At 38.1% G+C, this 18,713-nt stretch overlaps 1 protein-coding gene and 1 non-coding gene across 2 annotated transcripts; both read right to left on the minus strand.

Annotated features, from left to right (window-relative positions):
• Positions 1-659: 659 nt before the first annotated feature.
• On the minus strand, positions 660-15,590 carry TMX1 (thioredoxin related transmembrane protein 1). Its single transcript, XM_047079665.1, has 8 exons — positions 15,313-15,590; positions 11,957-12,072; positions 10,343-10,388; positions 7,647-7,775; positions 5,629-5,674; positions 5,426-5,527; positions 5,243-5,309; positions 660-2,407 (listed from the first exon to the last, which is right to left on the minus strand). Exons 1-8 carry the CDS (start codon positions 15,462-15,464, stop codon positions 2,229-2,231), a joined length of 837 nt encoding a protein of 278 aa, XP_046935621.1. The 5' UTR covers positions 15,465-15,590; the 3' UTR covers positions 660-2,228.
• On the minus strand, positions 11,466-11,599 carry LOC124512751 (small nucleolar RNA SNORA70). The gene has a single exon (XR_006962256.1). It is a non-coding gene; the product is annotated as a small nucleolar RNA SNORA70 (small nucleolar RNA).
• Positions 15,591-18,713: the final 3,123 nt, after the last annotated feature.

The raw sequence follows: 18,713 nt of genomic DNA on the forward strand, positions 1-18,713 counted from the left end.
CTCACGAATCACAAGATTATAACCTGAAGTCAGATGCTCAACAAACTGAGCCCCCCAGGCGTCCCTAGAACTGCCTTTTCTATTGGAGTGATCAGTTTTACACTTCCACGTTAGCAGTGAATAATTATTGCGGGGTGGGGGGCAGAGTTCTCCAGGATGCTGATATTGCACCTTAATCTCTCCTAAGATTTATAACTAACTCCTATGTTGAGCCCCCTTAACCCAATAAGGGAAACAAAAGGAGTCTGTTAGAGGTAAATGATCCTGTAGTTTCTATATGCCTCTCGTATGACAGAAAATTGATATTCAGGTGTCTAGAGTGACAATCTTGAAGAAATGCAAAACCATCTGTTTTCTGAAATATCATGTCTCTACCTATTCAGGCTACTTTTAATTTTCTGTATATACAGTATTTTCTAATTAAGAACTTAAAGTCTATGTCTTGTATACTAGAATACTAGAAAGTGGAACACCTGATTAATGAGTACTATTCTCCTCTATCATCTCAAATAACAAAAAAAATGTGTAGAACTCTAGCCTTTTGATTATACAAATCAAGAACAGAGTGACACAATTATTCATCTGAACATTGTTAAATACAAGGTAATGAAGTACTTCTAAAGATGCAACTAGAAATCACACTTGTCTCCAGCCTTTAGTGAAGTGCTTAGAAAAGTTTATTTTGTGCTTAGTCTATTTTTCTAAAGCATCACAAAATTACTATACATCCAAAACTCTCCAATGGTAGAATATTTAATATTCTAAAGGCAAGGTCTTTGAAGAAAACTGTTGTACATTACGATACTGTAGAAGTCTAATGGATTCACACAGCAGAATCTAGACAAAACAGGACATTACAGAAATTGTCTATTAAATAATGGGCAAGTGATTCATTCTGAGTTATGGCTTTTCCCCTTCTTGTAGATAATACAGTTCTTACTGCCACCCAACACCCCCCCCCTTTTGCTGTAAAGTCAAAGCTCTGTACTCTTTGAGGTGTAAAATTATATTAAATGTCCCATCCTGCTGATGCCCACCTGTGAAACACTACACAATAAAAAGTACAGCAGAATACAGACTTTGTGTTCAAAAACGTACGAATGCTATGATTTTTAAACATCAAGCATACACAGACTTTGTAAAATCAATTAAGAATTTTCTGTGTGATGATGAATATACAGTGAAAACATACACTATAAGATGCTTTTTCCTGAGTAGAATGGTAACTTTATTTTATATCAAATTAAGCTTCTATGAATTTTCAAATGTAAAATATCAAGGCTTTTCTACAAGATCAAATAAAAATCAGGAATGTTCACCTTCATGTGCAAAACAAACAAACAAACAAAAACCTCAGAAGTTCAACAGAATGACATAAAATCTGAAATGAGTGGCCAAAATTTTAAATGATCAGTAAACAGCTTTTCAATTTTAAGGAATCCTCAGTAAGCTTCAGTTGAAACAAAAAGGGCTATTTATTAAAGCATGAAAAATGTTTCCAGAAAATTATCCAATTTAGAAAAAGAAAAATGTAACCCATGGTAAGAAAAACATAAACCATACAGTGAACAGAGGGGAACAAAAAAAGGCAACTGACCTTTATAGGAATCAAGACAACACCATGGACTTATATAAAAACTTCCTAAATCAGGAGAATATCCTATATTACCATGTGTAGAAAACTAATTAAAGCAAGGTAGTCTTTATTAGTTGCATAATCTAAAAATATGAAGAAATTTTGGACTATATTTGTGAAATGACCAGAGTTGTCACTGAACCACACATTTCTCGAGTCAATGGGCAAAGTTCCCATTTATGGGAAATATGTTCTTTTTTTCACACAGTGAAACTGAGAAAAATTATATCAAATGAGAAATCTTCTCCAAAGTAATCTCCAAAAATACCTCAATAATGCAATACTCGGGAAATGTAATTTTTCAACTCAGAAGATCTGAAACATTATTAAATAAAAATACTCAAACCTTATTGCTTGGCACCAGATTTTTCAAAACCTAAAGAATTGTTTAAACCATCATACTGTTGTTCTTAAATCCTATTTCAAACTTTTTTATGTAGTGCTACTTTTATTTTCTGAAGACAGTCTGTCCAATCTAATGACAATCTAGACTGAACCCTGCAATGTACAAGCATGTCACAGTTTACTTCAAACCAGAATGATCCATCTTCTGTTTCTGCCAAAATCATATTATGATACCTATAAAAATCAACTAGGATTGATCTGTGGCCAATGAAGGACCCACAGAACGTTGCCTAATGGTGTTCCGTGGAAAGTCTTTGTTTGTTCCTTCTTTACTTCCTGCTTCCTCTTCTGAAACATCTTCTTCATCAGCCTCTTGTTCCTCCTCCACTTTTTTCAAAGGTTGAGAAGATTCTGGTAATAATTTTTCTTAAAGATAAAGACCAGAGGGGATTAAGAGGTACACACTTCCAGTTATAAAATAAGTTACAAAGATGAAAAGTACAGCATAGGGAATATAGTCAGTAATACTATAATCACATTGTATGCACACAGACAACATTCATGGTGGGCATTACAACAGAAAAAGATAAAGACCCAGAAATGGTTTTTTTCACTGATGTATTAGAGTTCCACTACAGTAAAATCAAGACACAATTCATAGGCCCATAAACTGCTTCGGATTTTATTTATCAATCATAAGTTTAGATTTCTAAAAGGAAAAAGTTATCTTTAAAAATAAGTGACACCATAAAAATGAAAATTGGTTTGAAAGATCCATCTTATTTACCAAATTCACTGTAATCACCTGCCTGTTTATAAACTGAACCGAAATTAATAAACCAGAATTAATGCTGTGCGTGCATGTGGATGTTGTAAGAAAATATACTACATTACACAGAACCAAATTTATTTGCTCTTAAATCTTCTAGTTAATAAGTGCAATGAAACAAACTTCAACACTACCCGTTTCAGTTTCTAGGTGAGCAGCAATCAGACATTTATGTTATATTCCTATCCATTGTGTTTTTCTTCTCCAAGGAGTTTCACAAGTGTGCTTCCTCTTCCTCACATATATAATTTTGTTTGGCATAATTACAAACAATAAAATGTATAAAGCTTAAGCGCACAGCTCAATGAATTTTTAACTATGTACGTGTACACACACACACACACACACACACCTTTTCCATTTTTTTTTACAGGACCTGTTGCTAGTTAACCTAAACTTCGAACACACCATGTTACTGAGGTACAGAACACAGAACTGGGCCAAGAGGCTTTAGTCTATTCCACGATCCTAGACTGCCTTAATCTTAGGCAATCCTGAGCAGAGTAGGGAGGCCTGAGAGCGTAAGGCAGAAAAAAACACGAGAAGAAATGACCACATGGTGGGCACTCTGTGGTTTGGTCTGACATTGCTCTTTCAGCTGGGTTAATGGCCCCTTCCCAGTACCACACCCCATGTAGCTGTGGTAGGCACTACAGCCTACAACAATGGTTCTCCATGGGGGGTGGTCTTGCTCCCTGGACCCCACCACTGCCAAGGAACACTTAGCACTGTCTGGAGATATTTCTGGTTGTCATCACTAAGAGGAGCGGTGCTGCTGCCAACGTGTGGGATGATGCTGAACACCCAACAATTTACAAATGACAGTCTGTCACAATTAAGAATTATTCATCTCAAAAGGTAAAAAGTGTCCATGTTGAGAAACCCTGGTTTACACTGACTGTTCCAAAAAGTGAGCTCTTTACACAAGTAGAGTACACCAAAATTTTTCCAAAAGATAGCTGGGTGTAGGGAAAAAGCATACTTCCTACTCTGGATTGTGAGCCACTGCTTTCTTACTCATTTTATGCTAAGGACTGGAAAGAGCAAAAATGAAGCAGGGAAAGACATGGAAAACAAAGCGGTTCAGAAACACAACATCTTTAACATTTGAGCCCAAGGATCCAGCCAACTCTGCCCTCAGACTTCCTTGCTACATGAAGCAGTAAATCCCTATTTTGCTTAAAGCTAGACTGAGTTGGGTCTCTCCCTGGCAACTCAACATCAAAGCTAAACACAGACATTGAAAAACAACTCAAATCACGTGGCCTGCTATAGAAGGGGTGGTATCATATTAAAGTCCAGGTTAAAATCTATCAGTCGTGCCACAGATTACTTGAAACTAATTTGCTGTTAGATTTAAGGTTTTTCAATGATATAAGTATTAAATGTACATCCACCAACTTTTAAATTGTCTTTTAAGTAATCTGTGTTCACATTTCTTTCCCTACAGGTCAGTGGCTCTTGCTAGATAGAATGAATTCTTCCCCTGTACGTGTCTTTTCGGTATTGATGCAACCATCTAAGAAATGAAAAGATAAGCTGTCAGCTATCCAGTGAACAAGGTAGACTGTAAATGCAATCTTGACTGATTTCACTTCAGGAGTTCTGACCTCGGTAATTCCTAAAGTCACAAAAGGTGGCACAATGAAAATGTCATGCCCGCAGTCTACTTTAGGCTCTACTCTCTACTCTGTCACTTCTTTGTGACCCTAGAAAAATAGTTCACCTCTCTGAGCCTTACTTTCCCCAACCACAAAATGAAGAGTATCACTCATACAATCTAGAGAGCTGCTGAAAAGTGAATGGGAGGGCACAAAGTGAGAGTTATTTATAAACAGCAAACAGGAGGGCTTCCCTAACAGTGTAATTTTCAAGATTAAACCAAATGCTGAGAGCAATTGTATTAAGACAGATAGCAGTGAATACTTCTAATTATATCAACTCATCTTGTAGTACAGTGTTAATGCAAATCCTCAATCAGCTACAGGAACTGCTTTCCCGAATATCCTACCAGAAAAACTTAGACTTGGCTACGATTCAAAGAAAAACCGTCAAATGTGGCCACCATAATAATGAACGACTACCAGAGTAGAACATACTCAACTCTTTCTGACTCCAGTATACTCAAATGGATCCATGAATATCATGAAATTTTCAAATAAAATGACACCAGATCAGGGTTATTAAGTATCTGCAAGTTATACGCAATGTTAAAAATCTCCACATTACAAAAGCCAAGAAAACAACTATGTTCTAAAATCCAGGCTGGAATTCTTACATGAAATCTATATCCTCCTTCCGTTTCTGACGTAAACTATTATTCCACATTTAGAAACCTAAGCTAAACAAGCAACTTGCTATATGTGTGACTGTGTTCACAGAAATGAACAAAATCATGGCGAATAAAAAATAAACGTTAAAAACATACTTACTGGAAGGGTATTGCTGTGGTCTACGCCTTTTTGAAGGAAAAAGGCAATCTGCCACAAATATCATAAACTGCAAAAATAAACACAAGTAATCTGAATGTATATGATAGAGCTTAGTGTACCTACATTCAATCATCAGATTTTAAAATATTTTTCTTCCATGTACTCTGAAAATGAAGTACTTACAAGTCCCAATAATAGTCCTGAAAGCAGAGTTGCTAAAGCAAAAACTGTGTATGATCCCCAAACTGGTAATCCAAGGTCTTCAATAAAATAGTTATGGCAAGTCTAAAATCAAAAGGAAAGAATAAACTTAAAAACCCTGGTTGTTTAAAAAACTCGGGTAGTGTCAAAAATGTTTCAAATAGAAATAAAACTCTAGCCCATACCCTGATCCACATGGATAGCTGAAAGAGTGCTGACATACTACTCATCCTGAAAGAAAAAAGGATTAAAAAACTGAATAGGACACATACCTTCGAAAGACAATGTGTGCATATCTAGATCTTCTATTTTTCAGGCTATAATTTCCCTAACGTAACAGATTTTATTGCTGGTGTTAATCAAGACTAGCGGCACATCATTGATTTCAAGCTTGTATTAGGAATTCCTATTAATAAAAATGAACAGTTCTTGAACTGCTGTCACTATGTGATGTCCTCATAAATAAAACACTTGGTAACTTTTTCCCTTTCCCTACTGCTTTGACTTTAGCCTTTCACCTTTCATCTGATGATGTCTCCAATATACTCTGCATAACGGGTTACAAGTTCTAAGGAACCAGTTGCCTAAAGTCAAGTGTACTGTAAGCAAATGACAACTCTTATTAACCCTTAAAATCCCTCCAAAGAATGAGGAGAGAAGGGAGCCTGAAGGAAGAACTGGGAATACTTGTTGAACTGATCCTTCCCACCTAAGTATTATTCCCCTTTTGTATTAAAATTAAATAATTTTAATTTGTATTAGTTTGATATCATTTAAGGATATACAAAGAAATTTCATATGAAATAAATGCTAAGACATCATATAAACATAAATAATTATTATTTTCACATAAACCCAAGTAGTTTAGACAGTTAGAAAAAAAGGCAAAACTAAGAAGGGTTTGCTTCCTCTCTAGCACAAGGATTGCCACCAACATATAGATCAATTCACACCTAAGCCAAAGTTCCTGCATGCAGGATGACCTACTCCGACTGCCCACACTGGGTGGGTGAGCCTGCCGACACTACAAGTGTCTCTCACTCGGTCCACCAATAAAAAAGGCATGCACTGCTGAATCCCTGAGGATTCAACAAAGACGCACAAGGAATACCTTCTTCTACTAGAGAGGGTAAGATTCGTCTAGGAGATTTCAAATTAACAAAAATCAGGAGCAATTTCAGTTTGACACAAAAATGTGGTTCAATCATGTTGCTTCTGTCACTTAAATTGCAAATGGGCATAGGAACAGGGAACTGAAACATAAAGCAATGTGTAGCCTCACTATAATCAGCACTAATTAGATTCTATCAGGAATACTAGGGCATGGTGGTTCAGTAAGGGGAATTCTGACAGCTACAGGACCATTCAATTTAGAGATTTTCACAGGAAAAGAGGTGAAAAGGAAAGGAGTTAAAGACAAAATTCGATTTCAAAATATCACTTAGGGCTGATCTTTCCTCCACTCCCAGAATCCAGAGCATTTTTATACCTTACACCGTTGGTGTAACAACTCCCCAACCTCTAAGGGCAAGTGTGGTGAGGGGACAGGAAGAGGTAACTTAGCCAAACCAGGATGAGTCCATGGAGACCTCAGCAAAACTCAATTATTTCCAGATGTCTCTCATATGACCTGAGAGGCCTTATACCCCAAAGGCTAGCTGAAAATACTCTTGCTATTTCCAATCCTTACTGCTCCATATATCCAGCTATAGATTAAGCCCAGTGGTTACCCATACCATTAAGTTCATTGTCCATTCATCCTATTCAACCAAAAAATTATCAGATGGGTAGAATAATGCAATCACGTTAAGAACTAAAATATAACGGTATAAAATATAACGGTAACAAGAGTAGGCACATGTTTGAGGCTTATTCAAATATTAAGCTGAAATGATAGCTTTACCAATTACACTGCTCAGGGAGATCAATTCGTTTTTGAGGATACAAATGACCATTATCTGGAGAGCTAAAATATTCCTGAAAAGGCTTTCAACTTAATTTTAGCATATACCTCCTTCTAGCTTACCAAAGATCAAAGTATCTGACTTAGAAGAAAAAGTCAAACTACAAATATCGCAGTAAGTATGAATGTACCTTAAGACTCCAAGAACTAAAACTGGGTATGAATGCTTTATTTCCACAAAATATAATTATCTGGTCCAATTAATTCTGAAATAGATAAAAGAAAATCCCTCATACTTACAGAACAGAACCTGGACCAAACCACGATGAAACGGGTTCAATACTCTTCCACTCTTTCTCACTTACAAAGTTTATGAAGTCCTTCTTAGTCCTTGGGCCCTGATAGCGCCTAAATTCACCATCTTTACAACTAAAGGGAATCAGAAATAAATATTAAACAGCACCAAATAAACTTAGCATTGTTTTGCTTTTTCTTTAACCTCATTTTATAATCAATCCTTATATTCAAAATCATTAGTAATGCACAAGTAACAAATTGCACAAGTAACAACACTAATTACCAACTCATAACATCTTGGTTCCAAATTTATTTAAGCAGTGGCATTATAAAGAATCATAAGCCTTACAATTATTATTACTTTTCCAAATTATAAAATTATGAAACCATAGTTCTATGTAAATTATACCTCAATAAAAGTGCAATGCACATCTTAAAAGGATGGCTACATGAAAAGTTGTTAGACAGTATCTGGCACTTACTAATTATTAGCTATTTTAAGCTTCAGGTTAAAAATTGAAGGCATTTTTCTGGTATTTTCAGCCATAATCACATCATCTTAACCATGCTACTTTAAATTGCTGGAGGTATCTGGTAGTGTTTCCTTTCCTATTTCAGTGATTCTATTTTACAGTTATGCTTTGCATTCTTCCTGACATCTGCCTCCTCCTTCCCCTCCCAATGTAGGGAGTTCTCATAGGCTCAAAAATGCTCTCCCTGCTCCCACAACTTCACTATTTCCAAACTACCCTAAATAATACTGCCAGTCTAGGGGCATCTGGGTGCTTCAGTCATTTAAGCATCCAACTTCGGCTTAGGCCATGATCTCACGGGCCCAGGGTTCGAGCCCCGTGTCAGGCTCTGTGCTGACAGCTCAGAGCCTGGAGCCTGGTTCAGATTCTGTGTCTCCCTCTCTCTCTGCCCCTCCTGCACCTGTGCTATCTCTAGCTCTCAAAAATAAATAAATGTTAAAAAAAAATGATAATACTGCCAGTCTAATCCTACATAATACTTTATCACTTAAGTACAAAAATTTTCAAGAGCTCCCTACCACCTACAGTAGGGTTAAAGAATCCTTTAGCCTTCCAGTGCCAAAGACTACAAGGAAGCTTCCACTCAAAAACAAAGTTTTTGTAAAGGCAATGGCATTTGAGCTGTTTTTGAAAAATATGTAGGATTTCAAAAGGCAAAAATTAGGGACATGATAAACAATGTGACTTAAAAAAAGGACAGGAGGGGCGCATGGATGGCTCAGTCATCCGACTTTGGCTCAGGTCGTGATCTCGCAGTTTGTGGGTTCGAGCCCCGGAACCCAGTGTTGAGCTCTGTGCTGACAGCTCAGAGCCTGGAGCCTGCTGCCTGCTTCAGATTCTGTGTCTCACTCACTCTCTGCCCCTCCCCCCGCTCACACTCTGTCTCTCTCTCTCTCTCAAAAGTAAATAAAACATTAAAATAAAATTATAAAAGAAGGACAGGAAATTCTGGAAGTTCAGGGGATGTTAAGAAGGGAGAAGGAAAATGGGAGATACTGATTAGAACCAGTAAAGGGGGAAGTGGAGAAAAAGACGAGTAAAAAGGAACAGTAGCACTTCAAGAGAGGAATAATATACATATGAATAGATACAAAAGGAGCAGGGGTGAATACAAAGGCACAGAGAAACAGATACACACATGGAAAAAAAAAAGATGCCAAAGAAAAGTGAGGTAGAGACACAAAAAACTGCCAACTTGCTTTCAGAAATTTAAATGAGGAAAGTACCTCCTGCCACACAAGCCACCAGCTGAATGAACTTTATGTCTAAAACATTATGCATATCTTCATCTAAAAATACTTTCTTGCTAAAAAATGCTAAACATCATCTGAGCTTTCAGCAAGCTATAATCACTTATAACAGACCACCAGAAGACATAATAATGAAAAAGTCTGAAATATTTCAAGAATTACCAAAATGTGACACAGAGACACAAAGTGAGCAAATGTTATTGGAAAAATGGTGCAGACAGACCCACTTGATCCAACGTTGCTACAAACCTTCAATTTGTGAAAATCCAACATCTGTGAAGCACAGTAAAACAAGGTACGCCTGTACAGATTTGAGATTTCCTATCCCCAGCTTAGAAGATAAATTCAAACTAAAAGACCTGACACAGAAAACTACATAATCTTGTTCATCCTGACTTAACACTCAACCATTTCACCGATTACCGTCTGAAGACTGAGCTACAGCCCTTTCCTAGCTAATTTTTGAACATACCGTGTTCCTATTTATGACTGTTCGTGAAAGTATCCAAAGGATGGAATGCTTACTTCTACACTCTTTTGAAAATTCTACCTCTGAGGTTGCGTTTATATTCCCATGTTCTCCAGGAACCACCCTGCCCAGTGATTTTTTTTCCTTACCAAACTTTCTACAGGACTTAACACAAACCTGGGCTCATAATCTTTACTATGCTACATGGTATCACACCATGTCATGTGAACCTCTGAGTTCAGAAGGTTACAAAATAGCTACAAACCTCTGTGACCAGAAGTATTTCATACGTCATCCATCTATTTAACGCACCTACAATAGCATGAAGGACAAACTGAGCCTTACTGAATATAATGCTTTTTAAACATGATTCAGGCCAGAGGTCTTTTATTCTGATTATACTATGCTGCATCCTTCTCCGTAACGATAGAATCTTCAAATACTTACTGATAAATAGTAGGAAGAGCAGTTATAATAAATCGTCCACTCAGTCCTAAAAATGATAAGGAAACATTAGAAACAAATACAAGAAACAACAGGTTTTATATGAGCCAACAATCACTTACTACTTAAAAGTTGATTCTGAATTATTTAAATACTAATAGGGGATGAATATGAAATTATACCTAAAAACAGTTGAGCTTTGTAACAACGAAAAAAATCCCAATTATGTACTTGAAGCAACTTTAAAATCAACACTACTGCACATTATCTCAATTAAAAGTATGTAAGGCTTGAATACTGAAGATGTCTGTGAATATATATATTAACATTTGATCAACTATACCACTATGTGATAAGACTACCAGCAATGAGTCAGAGGGTGGCACACTATAACAGTAGTCTTAGAAAGATCTAAAATCAAATGAAATACCACTTGCCATTCAAAAAAACAAAGAGTTTAAGATGTTAAAAACGAAAAATATTTTCAATCTTTCCTAAGATGGGCAGTAACAATAACATTATTAACCATGTGTTAAGCTCTAATATAACTGAGAGTTCATCTCTCTATGCCTCAGTTTTCTCATATTACCTAACTCACAAGGTTGTATAAGGATTATATAACAAATGCAAAACACTTGGAGCAATACTTGTACTAAGTGCTCAATAAATATTAGCTCTTATTACCATCTGGGGTGGGAACAGAATCAACAACCCAGGTTTACTGTGACCAAGATCAGGTAAGATGAGGTTGGTCTAAGAAAGGAGCATCCTTAAGCAGGGCCTGCCACTTATTCAGGGGGCCAAGTCGGGAGTGTATTTGACCCCACAGACATGAGAGCTTTGTATTAAGAGCATGCCCTCAAACCACAGGTTATTAAATTTGAAACCCAATTAAGAGATTGGGTTCACTTGTCAGAGAATGTACCCTTGGCTCTACAAAAAACCTCAACCACATGCTCTTTATTCTGAAGCTTGGTATATGGATGCAAATGATGGCTTCGCCAATGTCCACCTAAACCACAGTATTCTAGGACTTCTCAAAGGCATCTTACATGCTAGTCTGGGGTCTGGGATACAAAGGAAAAAAAGATCAAAGGCAGTTACATGGGCCAGAACAGGGAGAGGGCACGGCCCCCAACGTCCCTTACAGCAACACCTAAAAGGAATGAGCTGCATACACAACCACAGAATCTGCTTTTTGTAGCCACTGCACAAGGATCCCTCACCAGGGAGGCGGGTGAGTCAGCGTAAGTACTGCAGACAGTTATGCAGTTATGTTATGTTGTTTTTTTTTTTTTAATGTTTACTTATTTTTTGAGAGAGAGAGAAACAGAGAGAGACAGACTGCGAGCAGGGGAGGGGCAGAGAGAGTGGGAGAGACAGAATCCGAAGCAGGCTCCAGGCTCCCACAGAGCCTGACGTGGGGCTCGAATCTACAAACTGAACCTTGAGATCATGACCTGAGCTGGAGTTGGACGCTCTACGGACTGAGCCACCCAGGCGCCCCCAGACAGTTATGTTTTCAAAACCTAATGAAAGGCAGTTAAGACCAAGTGATGTGGCAAACAGGATGAACATATCAACCCAATTTGCAGACTAACCACAGACTTACAGTACCTGGCTGCTCTGTGACATCTACTTTTGCAACATTAACCTCAAGATCTTCTCCCCATTCAGCAAAACTTTCCCATTCTGGTTGAAGATTCTGACAAGCAGGACACCATGGAGCATAACTATAAAATACAGTTTAAAAAAAAAAGTTAAGCATTCTAATATGACCATATAGATATAACAATTCTAAATGTGTAATTCGTGAAGACTGTTTTATACTAAAAACAAGATAGCAAAGTGATTAATTCTGTGAAGATGAAAGAGTTTTAACTGTGGAGCTAACATTCTGAAAATCAAAACTATAACTGATGATGCTCATTACGTAAAATTCTGAGAATACGTTCTTCAGACACAAAAATAAGTTCATAAGTTTACATGCCAAACAGTCTTTGTTTTTTAATCAGTTTATATATTTTGAGTGAGAGAGCGCGCACCCATTTGAGCAGGGAAGAGGCAGAGAGACAGAGAGGGAGAGCCCCACGCTCAGCTTGGAGCCGGAAACTGGGCTTGATTTCACGTCCGTGAGATCATGAACTGAGCCGAAATCAAGAGTCAGATGCTCAACCGAAGATCAACAGACTGAGCCACCCAGGAGCCCCCCAAAACAGCTCTTTGAAAACCTTTGAATCTCTCTATGAATACGTGGCCACCAGAAAACTCAAAACCAAATCTGGAGTTCACCCGTTTGAATAATTTGCACTACAGGAGTCACAAAGGCAAGGGGCTGGTAAGGAGAAAAATAGGAAGTGCCCAGGGCTGTGGCGAAAAAGGAAATGCATGCTCCTTATGAGGGGAACCTTCACTCAGCATGATTGCCACAAGGGGATTTCTGGCTAGGTAGCAGGCTCTACCTTATTTAAAAGAAGCTGAAAATCTGCATATTTATGTAAAAATGGTACCTCAAAACTTAACCCGGACACACACACTGGACAGAGCATACAAAATTCTTCTGGCCAGTCCTTGGTTAGCCAGTTTCTAAAACCTCAGGTTTACAAATCTATGGCCAAGCTTATTAGCATTTTAATTACTCCTCTGGTATTCAGCATCTTTCAAGGCCCTGATTTTTCTCCAGGATTTCATTCTTTACTTTATTGTGTATTATCTTTCAATTTGACTCAGTTTGTTTTTTTTTAATGGAAGAATAAAGCCAGTACTTGCTGAACACAAGAGTTCAGTTTCTGCATTTCATTATATTTTAACTTATGTTATGAAAATAAAACTCCTAAAAGTAATAGACACTGGGAAACAAGACTAGTACCATACATGAAAGCAAAAGTCCTTAACAACAGATTGTATTTCAATAAAAATATCTCTGCAACAAAACTGATCAGGATGGGTTTAATGCAGATAACAGACTTATTACAAGAGCAGACTATCATTCATTAGTAATACTCGATCCCCCTTACAAGTTCCTTTTGTGCTTTTTAAAGTCTTAACGCATAAATCAGTAAGCTAAGGGGGAAAAAAGAACAAGTTCTACAGTATAGTCTAATTTCACAGAGAAGTTCTAATTCAAATCCCCAAATACTTAACTTTTGACCACTGTATTTACATAGATTGATCAAATCAGTTAAAAAAAAAAAAAAACCTCAAGGGGTGCTTGAGTAGCTCAGTCTGTTGTCTGACTTTGGCTCAGGTCATGATCTCACAGTTTGTGGGTTCGAGCCCCGTGTCAGGCTCTGTGCTGTCAGCATGCAGCCTGGAGCCTGCTTCAGATTCTGTGTCTCCCTCTCTGCCCCTCCCCAGCTCGTGCTCTCTCTCTCTCTCTCAAAAATAAACATTAAAGAAAAAATTTTTTAAAAACCCTCAAGTATTACTTGACTATATTTTGTATATAAATTCATAATCACTATTGTTTAATTACTATTTATGAAACCGTAAATATTTTATGGGCACAATCTAAAACAACTTATTCATGACAATAAAAATCAAATTTTGTCTCTGGTTATATTTCCTCTTGGCTGCAGCTTCAATGTTGCCTAAAAATTCATTTCACTAAGTTACAGATTAAATGTATAATGCATAAACAATTTCCCCTATCTTTTACTCCATATAAATGTTCTATGCCTTTTTTGATTTTATGACTCAAGAGTTATCGATTTGGTCTTCTGCACTCTCCCTTGGGGACGTCCACCTTCATCCATTAACTGGCAACCCAAGCATACAGGGAAACACTCATCTGAACCCTGTTAAAGAAGGGCACCGTTCTAACAATTACTGCATACCTACGCTTAGGCTCTGGAAAGGAAAGCCAGTATAGCAATACCAGGACAGATTAATTAAAACCCTTAGGTATTTCTCTCACCTGTAAAATGTGGGAAATAATGCCGATCTTAAAGAATTTGTAGAAAATTAAATAGTATAATGTATATAAAGTGTTTAGCAGTGTCTGGTAACAGTTAACACTCAAAAGTGGTGTTTTTTACTAATATCACTAATACCACTAATACCACTACGATCAATAGCACTACCACATCACCAATTTAGCAACTAAAGCAAAAGCAGACAATTTATTTTCTACAGATGCAAAGGGGACCTTAGTAGAACAGAATCACCACAGACACGTGGTTTCCTCCAAACAGTAAATGATGACCTGATGGTCCTAAGAGTTTATAATCACTCTCATACATTAACTTTATTTTTTATTGCAATAACACTTAGATCTGAGAGTAACAATCTAGGACACTGAGCAATAAGTACTTTGCAGAAACACGAATCCAAAAGAAAAATGAGACGTGCAGAGAGAAAAAAACAAAAACAAGATAAAGCAAAAAAAAAAATTAACAATAATCCAAGTTGAATTTACTCAGCATTTAAAATTAAAATACACTTAATCCATAAAATAAAATGTGAAAAGTCTCAAATCCCAACACTACGAATGGACTTTTAAAGGATAAAAGACAAAAGGAGAGGAGAAGTTCTGCTCAATCTCCTCTTTTGTAAAGTTTGGTGAAGAGTAAGTCTAGAAGTTTGCGAAGGATGATTCTAAAATAAATAACTGTATAGGAATTAGTCAAACCAACCACTTCCACCCCCAAAGTCATGAAAAGTAGAAAAAATGCGAAGTTGAACTCTTATATCTCTTAGGCGCACCACAGTACTAGAAACGAAACCATTTAGAAGAAACTTAATATTCCCTGGTTAGAAACGAGGGGGTGGGACCCAGCCAGCGGCCGATCCGAAGAGGACTTTAGGGATCTGGAGGAGTCTGAGGCGCTGGGTCGTCGGCTCCGAGTGGCAGTTCTGGGTAAGCTGGGACCCGCCTGAGCTGAATGGAAGTGAAGCGGGTGTCCAGATTTAGATCCAGCAGCCGGGACCTCCCGGCCCACCGAGGGGACGCGAGACGACCGCCCCACACTCACAATTCTATCATCCACTCTCCTTCCAGCAACTCTTTCCAGTTCTCGTCTGTGATGATGCGCACGTCGCTCCGCCGCCCGTGGGTCCAGGGAGCCCCGCAAGCCAACAGCAGCAACACTGCCACAGGAACCACGGGACTCCTGGAGGCCGTCATTTCTGCAGCTCGCCCACCCCACAGCAAGCGCAGCGCCCCCCACCTTTGCGCAGCCGCTCCTCACTTCCGCCCTCAGAGAGCTAATCTGCTCATGCGCATGACCGCGCAGTTGCGCGCGCGCGCGCGTTCCTGGGAAACTCTCAATGCGCAGGACGATGCCCGGTCCTACTGGTTTGTAGAGAGAGAGGGAAAAGCGCCAATCCCTAGTGCGCATGACAGAAAAGCGGTTTCTTCCCTACGCCTGGCGAGCCCTAGAATTGTTCGGAAGGAAAAGAGCAAGCAGGGGGCGTGGTGTGGGGAGTGGGGCGGGGCTACGGAGCGGCCTGGCTTAAATATTGTTTCACCTTTTGGCGCCAAATGATTGGTATTCATTCTTACTCAAGCCAGTTGGTAAGTTTACACTAAAGAAGTGTCCAATTAAGCGCCCTTTAGAGTTTTCATTTGTTTCTTTTGGAAACTTTTGTAGTAAAGCTAATGGATGTTTATGTAAGTCAGAATTTTGATTTTCTTCTAGGGGATTACAGGCTGGAAAGGTGCACAAGGGAATCTTCTGGGATACTTTTACATTCCTTATCTTTGAACAGTTGGTTACAAGGGCGTACACATAAAAAACCATCAGGCTGTACCCGTTGACATTAGTGCACTTTATGCACTTTAGAATGTATGTTATACCTCAATTTGTTTTTAAATGCAGTAGTTACAGAGATGCCAAATCTGAAATTCGACATGGGAACAAAACACATAGGCTTGTAACAAATATTTGAGATTTTTTCCCCCAGGCATTTGTAAATGCAAATACAAATCAAAATGTGCACTGTCTTTAGAAAGTATTAGTCAAATGATAATAGTTGCAATTACATCTCACCTCAATTTCTCTCCTAAACTCACTCTAGTTGGCTGACTCCCTCGCCCTGACACTGAAGGCTTTTTCTAGGACACTAGTGATCTGCATGTTAACAAAGCCAATTGTTTCTGCTCAGTATTCATCTTACTTCACTGACAGCAGTATTCTACAGTCACCACGCCCTCCTTGAAGCTGCTTTACTATCTTGCCTTCAGTTGAGCCTCACCTGATTGCTTTTTCTCCTTCCTCACTAGCTGCTTCTTCTGAAACTTCTTGGTTGGTCCTCTCTGTGATTTCTAGGCATTGGTTTGCCCTAGAAATCCTAGTAGGATGCTGTACTGGCCCCTTTTTCTCTTTGTATCTGCACACTCCTCCAGATAAACCTCAATCTGGAAGTAAAAGAACTCAGTCCTACCTGTCATTCCCACTCTGGGAACTTTGGACATATGTATTCAACTCTTTGCAGGACATCTCTTGGATATAGAATAGGCAGCTCAAACATTATGTGGCCAAAAAATAAAATTCTTGATTCTCCCTCTCTTAGTCTTCCATCTCAGTAAAAAGCCCCAAGGTCCATCAGGTTGCTCAAGACAAAAATTTCCATTCTAATTCTTTATTGTTTCTCTCTTCACCCCTTCCTCATGTACTCCATCAACAAGTCCCATAAACTCAACCTCCAAAACATATCCTGCATTTGATCACTAATTTCCATCTGCATAGCAACACCCTAGTCCAAGGTTCTATCATCTCCTGCCTCTACTAAGATAATAGATTCCCAACTGATCTCCCTGTGTCCTCTCTTTGCTTCCTTAAATAAGATCAAGCTGTTTCTCTTGAAAACCCTCCAAGTGCTTCCCACTTTACTTAAATCCAAACTTCTTAAACTCATTACTAGTACTTAAAAAGTCCTACTTGATCTTCTACCTACCTAACTGCTCCCTCACTTAGTATTTGCTCTCTTCCTCCTTAGCCTGCTACCCTCCAGTGGTTCCCTGAATGTGTCACATGCATTCTCACACTAGAGAATTGGCATTGTCTGTTCCCTTTACTTACTACTTATCCACCATGTTTCATATGACTCCATTTTGTCATTGATCTCAGCTTGAATGTTACCTCTTAAAAGTCATATTAGAGCCATCATATTAGTCCACTCTAAATATTAGTCCACTCTAAATATTAAACTGATGTCCTTGTTTATTAACTGATTTCTTTCCTCACTCAGTAAGAATGTAAGTTTCACAACAGTGGAAAACTTCTCTATTTTGTTCACTACTATAATCCCTAAGGTATAGTGCCTAGCCACTATTAGAAACTAATATATAATAAATGCTCAATAAATATTCGTTGAATGAATGAATGAGGAAAATGATAATTATAGATATGCCATGCTTTTATTATAATGTATGGGCTGTACATAAAAAGAATAGGGGCACCTGGGTGGCTCAGTCAGTTAAGCCCCTGACTTCATGTCAGGTCATGATCTTGCATTTCGTGAGTTCAAGCCCCATGTCAGGCTCTGTGCCGACGGCTCAGAGCCCAGAGCCTGCTTCAAGTTCTGTCTCCCACTCTCTCTGCCCCTCCCCTGCTCACACTCTCTCTGTCTCTCAAAAATGAATACACATTAAAAAAAATTTTTTTTTATTTTTTTTTTAAAGATTTTTTTTTTTCAACGTTTATTTATTTTTGGGACAGAGAGAGACAGAGCATGAACGGGGGAGGGGCAGAGAGAGAGGGAGACACAGAATCGGAAACAGGCTCCAGGCTCTGAGCCATCAGCCCAGAGCCCGACGCGGGGCTCGAACTCCCGGACCGCGAGATCGTGACCTGGCTGAAGTCGGACGCTTAACCGACTGCGCCACCCAGGCGCCCCAAAAAAAAATTTTTTAAGAATATAAACATATTCTTATGTAATATGGAAATAATAGCTGCATTTATTTTTTTATTTTTTTAATACTGCCTTTTATACTCACAGGGTTGATAAAAAGATAAAATGAGCTTATATTCATAAATAATTCTTTTTAACAGTACATCATTCATGATAATTTATTAAAATTTCATTTTAAGTGCATTTTTATACTACAAAAAAATGCAGTCTTATGACTTATATGTGCAAGTATCGAAGGCTATAAAGTGAATAGAGATACCCTCTAAAATCTTTTTCCATCTTCGGTGACAATTTGCACCCCATAGGCAATTGCTAATAACATTTTCTTTTGTATGCTTTCAGAATTTTTCTAAGTACATAAACTGTTCTTTAAAAAAATACACAAATGAGCTCATACCTCAATTACTACTCAGTTTTTTTCACTTAACAATACATACATATCAACTTAAAAGAATTCTAATATGATCTCTGAAATATTTGTCTAAAAGTATAAATATCAGGAAATATGTGAAAATATCTA

Source organism: Lynx rufus, unplaced genomic scaffold (genome assembly GCF_022079265.1).
Source record: "Lynx rufus isolate CCGP_SWC_20201006 ecotype Redwood Valley unplaced genomic scaffold, mLynRuf1.p SCAF_17, whole genome shotgun sequence".
Taxonomy (NCBI): Eukaryota; Metazoa; Chordata; class Mammalia; order Carnivora; family Felidae; genus Lynx; species Lynx rufus.